Source organism: Merops nubicus, unplaced genomic scaffold, assembly GCF_000691845.1.
Source record: "Merops nubicus isolate BGI_N331 unplaced genomic scaffold, ASM69184v1 scaffold12872, whole genome shotgun sequence".
Classification (NCBI taxonomy): Eukaryota; Metazoa; Chordata; class Aves; order Coraciiformes; family Meropidae; genus Merops; species Merops nubicus.
Window position 1 is genome coordinate 1 of NW_008595694.1, and position 11,238 is coordinate 11,238.

At 39.5% G+C, this 11,238-nt stretch overlaps 1 protein-coding gene across 1 annotated transcript in view; it reads left to right on the forward strand.

Moving 5' to 3' along the window:
- Positions 1–3,760: 3,760 nt before the first annotated feature.
- The window catches only part of ZSWIM8 (zinc finger, SWIM-type containing 8), a gene marked incomplete at its 5' end in the record, with an annotated part of 32,729 nt that continues 25,251 nt past the window's right edge, over positions 3,761–11,238 (forward strand). Inside the window, 4 exons of the mRNA XM_008936149.1 lie at positions 3,761–3,933; positions 6,144–6,251; positions 9,173–9,254; positions 10,731–10,851. Of these exons, the coding sequence (XP_008934397.1) occupies positions 3,761–3,933; positions 6,144–6,251; positions 9,173–9,254; positions 10,731–10,851 (484 nt within the window). The remainder of the gene's footprint in view (positions 3,934–6,143; positions 6,252–9,172; positions 9,255–10,730; positions 10,852–11,238) is intronic.

An 11,238-nucleotide genomic window follows, 5' to 3' on the forward strand; every position in this document is an offset into this window, starting at 1 on the left:
AAATAATATATAAATTAATATAATATTAATAATATTGAGCTGGCTTTTCTGGTGGCCGCTGTTAGCCAGGAAAGCATTATGTGGAATAAAGACACTACTATGTCAAGATGGGACATGTCAATCCAATGCGGATGTGTTGTTTTTTCTGCAAATGTAAGCTTCAGAATTAGAATATTAATTGAAATGTGGGAGCTGCACCTGGTTGTAATAAGAAAAATGATAATGTGATAAAGGATAGAGACTTCTATGGGCCTGTTTAGTTGATTGCGCTAGTAATACTTAACTCTCAGTAATCAGTGGAATGAATACATTTAGGTAAAGGACCCTCAAAAAGGGAATAAAAGAGACCCATACTGAAAAAAAAAAAAATGGGGAGAGTGAAAAGAGGAGGAGGTTGTCATTGAGATACACAAATTGCAAGAGACTGATGAACTGTTACCTGAATGTAGGGTAAGGCATCTGAAAGGGTTTTACCTCGTCCATTGTCTACTGTAATAACAATAGCAGGAATTCTGGGGCATGGAAGTGAAGTTCTTCCTCATACATAAAGTGTGTTGGCTTGTCAGTGAGACCAGTTAGCAATTTTGGAAGATAAATGAAATTGAGCTAAATAGGATTAAACTGACTTCTGAATGCATTCATAAGCTCCTCATGTCAAAACTGAAGTGCTGAGGGAGGCCTCTAAGGCATCAGCTGAACTTCAGGAAGGCAAATGATTAAGAGAGACAAAATTAGCTAAAATGTAGCTGGCTGAAATTCAGTAGTTCCTGGGAATTCACAATAGAAAAGAGCAGAGTATTTAGTATACAGTGTTAAGACTGTACAGCAATACAGTGTTAAAACTTGTTTCAGTAATAAATTAAAAGATGAGGAAGTGTAAAGCAATGTAAATGTACAAAGGTTAGGAGTATTAGTGCAAAACCTGTGCTTGAGGGAGGAGGAGAGAAGTAGGGAAAAAGAGAAGGTGGTGAATGAGACAAGGGAGGAACTTTTCAAGTACGGGTACAGCAACTTCTTGACAAGGAATTATATGTAGAGAAGGGAAGGAAGTAACTTTGTTTAAACAGTATCTTTGTTTCCATGTTAGGAGAGGAACTTTTTTTAGAAGGGATTTAATTTTTTTTCCCCCTGAGTAGTAGCCCAGATGCTGGGCAGTACAGGTGGAGTGGATGTACACCAAACAGTTTTAAAGTGTGTGGTTGCAGTTTTGAATTTCATATACTGACAAATAGGGGAGGAAAAAAAAACATAGGAAATGAAGCACCCCTTGAGAGGGTGTTTGATTTGAAGGGGGATTGGGCAGTGCTTTGTGATATTGTGATCAGCATGGCAAAGGCTGAAATGTGCTTTGTGCTCATTTTCTCCTGTTTCCTTTTGCAGTGTGAGATTACCCATTTACATGTAAAAAAAATAGCAATTTTAGTCATCTTGTCCACATGAAAATCCCTACCCATAACTTCTAAACAACAGCACCTCTTCACATCCAAACCCCACCGTTTTACAGTGTTCTACTGTATGTACACAAAGAACTGGCTTTGGCAGATCTGCACATGCCCTTTGTGGCAGTCATATACCTGCCTCCTTGCACTGCAGACGTTATTGCTGTTCTCAAATAGGTTGTAGTTGCTGATTTTGGGGGACATTTTCCTGTCATAGTCTTAATTTCTTTTTAACAAATGAGGAAGGCAGCAGCAGGTTCAGTCTGGATTCTAACTTTACAACTCCTTGAATAGTGTCTCTAACTCTCGAACTTTTAGAGATTCTCCTGTCTTGGTTTAAACCAAACAAATGTCAAAAATTGCCTTGCTTTACTTCTGTCTAAAAGCTTTTGTCCAGCTCTTGTTTTCCTATTTCCATTAGTCCTGGGAAAGCCAGAGAAAGGGTTTTTGAACTCTGTGCAGAAGTGTGTTTGCTGTCATCAGGGGCATCAGAACTACCAAATACCGATGAAGAAAGCTTAGAACCTTGTACTGCAAGAAGTGTTCTCAGCAGAGTGTTGTTAATTCACAGGTCATGTAAATCTTTTCATTCCAGTTGATTACTGAGTAGCTAGGGCTTTTTAAAATCTGTGCATTTCCACCTGAAATCATGAAGACTAATAGGACCCCAGAAAAATGAATATGTTTATGTTCTGTTGACCTGAAATTTCACCATAAATGAGTTTCGTGATAAAATAAATATTAAATTCAAACAACACTGATGTAGCTATCCAATGATGGCATCAGTCTGAGATGCTTCTAGTATAGCAGCAGGACTAGCAGAACTGTTGGGGTTGTATTATCCAAGTGTAGAACATAAATTAGAACTGTAGCTAGTAATAAGTGGTGCAGTAATTTTGTGTAAATACCTTTTGTTTTGATTCTGTTCCAATTGCTAAAATAGCTGAAGAACTTGGGTGGCATTATGTGTACTAATCAAAATAATCACCTGCATCAGGAAAAGGATTTGAATTCTGGTGAACAGGAGAAATAGAAAGGTTAAGCAAGGTAAGAGCAAGCTTGTATTGGCACAGGGATTGTATTTTGAAGAAGAAATAGGGCACACTGTTTTAAACGTGAATTAGCAGGTCATGTGCACTCCTGAATACAATCATTATTATAATCTCACAATATCATAGTAAAAACTTAGTAATGTGGATTTATAATGTGTTTCCCTGTGCTGGTGATGAGGAAACTATTTCAAGCATTTGTCCCGAGCCATACTTTTTCACTTAAGGTAGATTGTTGGACTGAATTTTGGTTAGATTGTTGGGCAGGATTTTGGTTATGGCTTTGATACCCTGGGTGCTTTCTATACTTCATTCAAACTGAATTTGAGACTAGCAGAAAGGTTCTGAGGCTGATCCTCATTGCTGTAGAGGGTTATGGGGACCTTCAAGACAAGTAGAAGATTCATGCTCCTGGTGGCCTTTTTCTGCTCATAATATGTATGCATCTAGATAACCATTATCTGTAGAGGAAGCTGTATTATGAGTGCAAGTGATAGGCGTTGTACATAAATTTACGTGGAGCCAAGCCTCATAAAGGTCCTTTGTCATCCTGCCTGAGATGAGATTAATAATTTCTTATTTATTATTAATGGGGCTAGATTCATTCAAGTGTTATTGCTGAAATTTTGCTTTTCCCCTGATTTTAGTCTAAGCAAGAGGGTTTGTTTGTTTCATGAGTACACAGTTTATAAAAATGAGATATTTGCAAAGATGCAAGGAAATGCATAATTTGTGAGAAATAGTAGCTTCTGAAGCCACAAAGTGAAAGCAAGTGTTCAGGTAGAAGTGCTGCTGCCTGTAGTTCACTGTAAAAGTGTGAAAGTTGACTGAGTTGGAAATAATTCTGAGGAATTCACCTAGCCTGTTCTGCACTGTTGCCAGAGTTAATGAACATAGAAATCATATCCAAAATATGTATAGTCTAGTTTTGACCCTGTGATCTAAACCCCACACTTTTCAGTGATGGCTTTATCCAGTTCTGCTTGTCTTTGTTAAATGTTAGTAGGATTCAATATATAAATAAAGTTATGTATTAAAAGCTGGTGTTTTTTAACCTCTTACAACATGTTATGCCCCTCTGCTAACGTTCTGCCACAGCTGATGGGAAGGAACCATGCGCTGGGGACTCTAGATCCATGCCCATCCATCTAAAGGTGTTGTCACTAGACGTGTTGTTTCGCTCTTTAAATAGCACATGCCTAAATTCCCATGCTTGCCGAGTCCATCTCCTGAGCACCAGAAGAGTAACTTCAGACTTCTGAATTTTAACAGGTTTCCACCTGAGCGCCACTGTGGTACCCCCGCAGATGGTGCCTCCCAAGGGTGCGTACAACGTGGCGGTGATGTTCGACCGGTGCCGGATCACCTCGTGCAGCTGTACCTGCGGAGCTGGGGCCAAGTGGTGCGCGCACGTCGTGGCGCTCTGCCTCTTCCGGATACACAACGTAGGCCTTGCAGAGCAGTGCTGCTCTCCCGGGGGCCTCTCTGGCCCTCTCCTCCATACAGTTTCATGCCACACGCGCTCTCTTGAGGGAAATGGTTCTTGGCGCTCCTTTTGGTTGCAGGTTGTGCAAATGTGCACTCACAGCTGCAGTCTGCAGAGTGAATTGTCTGAGGCTCTAAGCTGCAGAATGTCCTTTGATAATCTGCAAATTGCTAAGGGTAGATACAGAGTCTTTTTAGGGCCCTTCCTGTTTCTGGTTCTTGGTGCTCCTTTTGGTGGCAGGTTGTGCAAACGTGCGCTCACAGCTGCCGTCTGCAGAGGCTCTAAGCTGCAGAACGTCCTTTGATAATCTGCAAATTGCTAAGTCCATACAGTTTCATGCCACACGCGCTCTCTTGAGGGAAATGGTTCTTGGCGCTCCTTTTGGTTGCAGGTTGTGCAAATGTGCACTCACAGCTGCAGTCTGCAGAGTGAATTGTCTGAGGCTCTAAGCTGCAGAATGTCCTTTGATAATCTGCAAATTGCTAAGGGTAGATACAGAGTCTTTTTAGGGCCCTTCCTGTTTCTTGTTTTAATGCTAGAATTGCTCATTACTTTCTTTAGTTCTGCAAGGAGTGAAAGGTTGTCAATAGTTAGTCTTTTATTAAAAGTCTTTGTAAATATGGGATTTGAAAGCTCCTTCTTTAGGTTGTTTGTTCAGAGTGTAGAAAGAAAGTAATCTTGATCACTGTTGGCCTTTATGTTCACCAGTTGGTTTTAAAATATACTGAGGCAGGTAAGTATCATTTTGACATGTAGGTGTCACGGTTTAGGGTTTCAAGCAATCAGTTAAGTTTATGTTTTTATTTGTTTACTCATATTTTTTGTGGCCTTGTATAGCATGAAAAGTAGGTGTTTCTTATCCCAACAAACTCCAGGTAAGATGTGTAGAATCAATATGAGATACACAAGTTGAGGCTTCAGTCTTGTAGAATCATAGAATCACTTTGGTTGGAAAAGACCTCTAAGATCGTTGAGTGCAACCGTTAACTGTACACTACCAAATACACCTCTGAGCCATATCCCCAAGCACAAGTCTTGGATATAGATTAATTTCCTTAGTCTTTGTGAAGCTGAGAAATACATCTTAAGGAAGGATTAAGCTTCGATGGTTGAAAGGAACGGAAGATCTTCTGCTGTCACAGAACATTTGATAGCTAACATGCTTATAATCAGCTCCACATTCTTAAATAAGTGCTAATAACCTGTTGAAGCTCGTTAGTATTTCACAGTGGACAACTGTAATAGGCTTAAACTGATACTCTTGTGAAAACATTAGAATGTTGGTATACTTTCTTTAGTTAGGGCTGGAGAGTTGGCAAAAAAATTGGTTCTGCTTTGCATTATTAGCTCCAGTTTTAAAAGGTGGGTCTGAAGAGTGAGGATAGGAAGCAAATTTTCATTTATAGTTTTTACACTCAAGAAGTTTGGACCCTGTGTAAGTTAAAAATCATTCTCTTCCCTCCAATCCTTTCTTCTATCTGAAACATGATAGTGAAAGTATTTTCATGTTTGCATATACTGCCTGCTGACAATAGCAAGTTCCAAGCCAAGGTATATTGCTCCATGTAGACAAATCAGTATCAGAAAGCATCTTTATTATCAAACTGCTCTTGACTGTTTCCAGGTTAAATTTTTTTTAAGTGCCATCTGGGCATTTTTTATTCTGTAGAGTGAAAAAGGTTACAAAACCATGGATGTGGTTTTTTTAATAATCTAAATGGTCCTAAGATACAGAAAGAGACTGATATTAAGGTTGAAGAAAAACCCTTTTATGAGATAAATGAGTTGGTTGTGGTTCTGTGAAAGACCCCCCCACAGAGCTGCTTGGTTTGCCAGAAGCCTAAATAATAATGTCCTATTTTAGAGGTTTGTTTGTGAAATCCCTGCCAGTATTTGTGCAATTGCTAACAATAACAGATCTTAAGCACAGCTGTTAAAGCAGTTTCCTTGAAAAGAAACTCTTAAAGACAGTTTTTATAAAGCCCAGACAGCTTATTTGCATCTTATCTGCAACACACCACATAATTATGGGAAAAAAATTGTCCATGAAGACCAAGCGTGGTATGAATCAGCATAGCTTCTGTTCATGACACTTCATCTGTTCAGTGGATGCAACTTCATTAAGTCTGACCTATTAATGGCAGTTTATATCTCCTTTTCTGTCTTCAGGCATCTGCAGTATGCTTACGGGCACCTGTTTCTGAGTCCTTGTCTCGGCTACAAAGAGACCAATTGCAAAAATTTGCTCAGTACCTAATCAGTGAACTTCCACAACAGGTAAGTGGGGACAATTGATATCATTTTGACATGTAGGTGTCACGGTTTAGGGTTTCAACCAATCAGTTAAGTTTATGTTTTTATTTGTTTACTCGTATTTTTTGTGGCCTTGTATAGCATGAAAAGTATTTTTCATGCTTTTTGTTAAATTTGGTTGTCTTTATTCTGGGTCAATTTATATGATGTCTTTTGTGGCAAGATAACCAGTTATGCTATTCAGCTGTGAGTTGCTGGGAAGACTTTCAGGCTTGCCCTTTTCAGGGTTGCCATTCTATTATTTGACAGTTATCTACTGCCAAGTGAAAGATTAGAAGTCTCTTGAAAGAAGGTGGTAGCTATTCATATTAGCATGATACACACTTGGCTTGTGGAAGATCAAACACAATAAAATAAATACAAGATGGTGAAAAACTTACGCCAGCACAAATCAGGTTATTTCTTTTTTGTGTGTTTGGTAATTAAGTGGAGAAGACTACACTTAGGTGGGAACTTTGTAATGCACCCAACAGGTGACCTTTTGACTTTCCCCAGTGTAGCTTCTTGGTGATTCATAAGAATCATTTGCGTTATGGAAAGTAATAGACATGAAGTTCTGTTGGTAACAGGCAGAATCTGCTCTCTTGATTCTTAAATATCGATGTTGTTCATGGTCAGGTCATTTCTGTCACTGCCTAAAATGCTTGCACAAAATACAGGAGACTGTGAAATGTTCTAAATGTGAAATGCTTGCTTTAAAAAGAAAAGGGTTTTGCAGCTTTTTTATTCTGGTTCAGCTGGAAAAGGTTGAGAAAAACTGACCCGCACGGGTATCTGTCACATTTCAGTAGTGCATGCAGAATGTCATGAATAGGACTTAGATTAGTATCAACATGTGCCTAAAAATCATGTTCTCACCCTGTGCTTGGGACACTAAGTTATTCTACTGCTAAAATGTCCTCTAAGTTTCCTACAGAAATACCAATCTTCTTATGAGAGCAAATAAAGGAATTATAGAGTATGAAAGTGATATAAAAATACTGCTTTTTTGTTGCTGAGAGTTCAGCGCCAACATTGAATGCTTCTTACTGCATCACATAAGGGACAAAGCTTTTCTTCTCTCCTTAAGGACTCTGAGCTTTATCACATAGTCCAGTGCTTAATAAGGGAGCTTTTGAAAAGCTAGCAGTGGTGGTAGTTGTTTCCTGAATGGCATGTGAGTTGTTTCCTTTCAGATATTCAGTGTCTGCTCCTTTTTGCAGGGTTTATTTCTCCTTTGGTCATGTGTACCACCAGCTGTGCACCCAGGAACATCTGGATTACTTAACTTCATTATTACTGTCTTGCCAGATAATCTGATGGATGCTGCCCAAGAGAAAAGTTAGGGGTTTTATTGGCAGATGCATCTTAACCCGTGTTCTGTAATTTCTTCCTGTAAACTCTTCCGACAGTCTCATTCCCAGTCGTCAAGATTTCTGGGTGGAGATAAATACTCTGATACCTTGGGGCCACATATTTTGACTACACGATGTAGCATTAAGAGTAGGCTGTACATATGATTCCATTTTATCCCTATTTCCAGCTTGTGAATGACATCATGGTACAGTAATATAATGCTGCATTATTTCAAGTGTAAGGGGGTGGTGGTCTTTAGGAATGCAGCCAGATAAAGGAGATGTTTTTCAAAATCTCTAAAGAAAGTGTTTTCTGTATCTATGAAAATGTCAGTGATTCTGAGCAGCTGGATTATATTACCCGGTTCTTCTCCCAAGAGCTGTTTTCCTTCATGAAATGGAGGGAATTGGAATTCCCTATTCCAATTAAATATGAATATCATGGCAAAAATGTCTGAAGGATTGTCACTGCAGGTCCCTGGTACTTCAGCCTGAATGTGTGACACTGGTTAGACCTGTCACTTTTCCACTCTGCGGTGACTTAGAATATTTAGTAGTGGAAAATGGTACAAGAGTAGCTTAATGCTGAGTTTTTTAGTTTGAGTGGCTGAAATACAAGATATCCTTTTGAAACATTGTTTTTCTTCCATCTTTTTGCGATGGACCCATTTTATTTGCAAATACAGATGTACTGAATGTGCCTTGCTTTACACGAAGTGTGATCTTTAACCTCAGCTGTTGTGTGGAAAAAGGTGGGGGGGATATCAGGTGTTCTGTTGCAGGTCATTTAAGTCCTAACTGTATCTTTTGTAAGTAAAGGCTAAATGGATCTATGGTTTCAGCCCAGACTTAGTTTGGGAAAGAACACTTACTACTGTGGATTTTTCTTTCAAAACAAGTTTGTTAAGGGTATATGTACTTAGGATTTTGCAGTCAGGTGTGAGCCTTCTCTCCTTATGCCCTGGACTGTCTAGAAGCTATGATTAGTTTAGTGCTGAAATTGCATTAGTTTACTATTGAGTCTGAGTTAATATATAGATGAACCCTTTGCAACAGGATAATAAGTAAGCTAAAGTCTGCCAAAATGTTATGTAGAACTTTCTTCTCTTTTCCCACTAGCTTGGGTTTTAGAGAAATTATTTAGGAACAAGAAATAAAGAACATTCAAAGTGCAGGAAAATTGTGACCCTGACTATAGTCACTTCCATACCTCTTAAAATTAGCTTCAGTGTCATTCATTGTGCACTCCTACTCCTCAAGAAACGACAAAGGAACTGACAATCTATGATGCTTTTGTTTACTTCTTAGGGTAGGAATTTAGGAAATAAGCCTTGCATATAGGTTTGCTTGGGAAAGGAGAAGGGAAAGCGTTAACAGCTATTGTATAATCTTTAGCACCCTCTATCATCCCTTCTGAAAACGGGATTGTGTGTATTTGTTACTTCTGAAATTATGAGAGTGCTTCAGTGATGAAAATCCAGGCAGATCTTTGGCTGGGTATACCAGCATAACAAATGGTGTGCATATTGAAAGTTTGCTTCATGTTTTCAGATTCTTCCAACAGCACAGCGCTTGCTGGATGAGCTGTTATCTTCTCAGTCTACTGCCATCAACACAGTGTGTGGAGCCCCAGGTAACCTTGATATATGTTATTTCAGTAATCTGTGTCACAGATAGGAAGTAGATATGTTCCCATTGCTTTGAGTTTCTGAAACGGGCTGTTACCATGTAGCTGGGATTTCAGGTGGAGCTCAAGGAAAAGGGGTAAGTACAGGCAGCTGCATGTGTATGTGTCACAGCAACAGGCAATTATTGCTGGTCTAGTGGATGCCTCAGAGTGTATGCATAGGAAGGGAGCCTCAGGTAATATATCTTTCTAACAAAGGAGTTTTCTTTTGAACTTGGTATTAATTATATACTCCTGGAAATGTTGATTGGAGAGGAGCTCTTCAACCTCCTACTTGAAAGAGGATCATTTGCAACACTAGACTGGGTTAGTTGTGGCTTGGGCTAGCTTAACCAAGTCTTGGTTACCAGAGACATTAGGGAGTATTCCTATTTTAGTGCTGCATCACCCTTTCGGTCAAGAATTTATTGCTAATGCCCAGTATGAATACCCTTCGTTATCATCTCTTACTACCAAGAAGAGTTTGCCTGCATTGTATTTGTGATTCCAACTAATTGTAGACTGTTAATGATTGCCCATCACCCTCTCCTGGCTTGGGCCAGCTTAACCAAGTCTTGGTTACCATTAGGGAGTATTCCTGTTTTAGTGCTGCATCACCCTTTCAGTCAAGAATTTATTCCTAATGCCCAGTATGAATACCCTTCGTTATCATCTCTTACTACCAAGAAGAGTTTGCCTGCATTGTATTTGTGATTCCAACTAATTGTAGACTGTTAATGATTGCCCATCACCCTCTCCTTTTTAGATAAAACTAGCCCATCTTCCTTAGTCTCACCTCACAGGTCATGTGCTCAGTGACCTCAGTTATCTTGATAACTCCTTTCTCAGTATCATTTCTTGTCTGGACTGTCAAAAACTGAACACAGTAGTCCAGATGTAACTTTACCACTGTCAGGTAGAGGTGGATTGAATAAACTGCTTAAATCTGCTACCTGTGCTTTTCTTCATATAGGTCAGTTTGCAGGATGTTGTTTTTTTGTTTTGTGGTTTCAGTGAAAGTTTGCTGTTGGTTTGTGTGCAGCTTGGCATCCACTATAATCGCCAAAGCCTATCAGCTACTCGGCTGTTTGGTTTTCAGTCTGTACTGGTGCATGGGCTTTTCTGTCTCAGGTACAGAACTGTACATTTTTCCTCAGTGAACTTCAGGAGATTTCTGTTGGCACACTCCTTGAATTTCTCCTGGTTTCGCTGCTTGTAGTGCTACCCTTCAGCATGCCAGCCATGTCTCCCAATTTCATGTTGTCAGTGGTTAAGATAATGTTATGATAGCATGTAAAGATAACTCTTACTAGTGATATCTGCAAAGGATAAAATAAACGGGGCAACACTGCTTGTGTACTCCCTGTAATCTCTGTGGTTGGGCACACAGTAGAAAATACCTTCAAAGCCTGCAGACTGTACATGTGTTATTCTTTTGTGAAGATCCCACCGCTGGGCCCTCTGCATCAGATCAAAGCACCTGGTACTTAGATGAATCTACTCTGAGTGACAACATAAAGAAAACGCTTCATAAATTCTGTGGACCTTCTCCTGTTGTTTTCAGGTAAGCTGTTTTCCAGTGAAGGGAAAATGTGATACTGATATAATCTGTGATCTCACTCAGTGTATAACCTGTACCCTTAAGTGATGCCGTGGGCTGAAGGATGCTTAGTTTCCTGATCACTATTCTGGACTGTATTTTTGCATAGCTTGTCCAATTTAGTTCAGTAGAGCACTCTGTATTTGCACAGTACGTTGTTTGTGTGACGCTCTCAGTTATGAGATTGAGGTATGGGTCCTCTCTTTTGGGTTATGCATGTCTGTCCCATTTTGGGTGCGTACATACTTCTGCATGTAGTATATACTCAAGATTTTGTATGGCTGAGCTGGAGTTAATTTTTTCTCATTACTGCTCTTCTGTTTTATCGAGAGGGGTCTGAATTTAATGCAT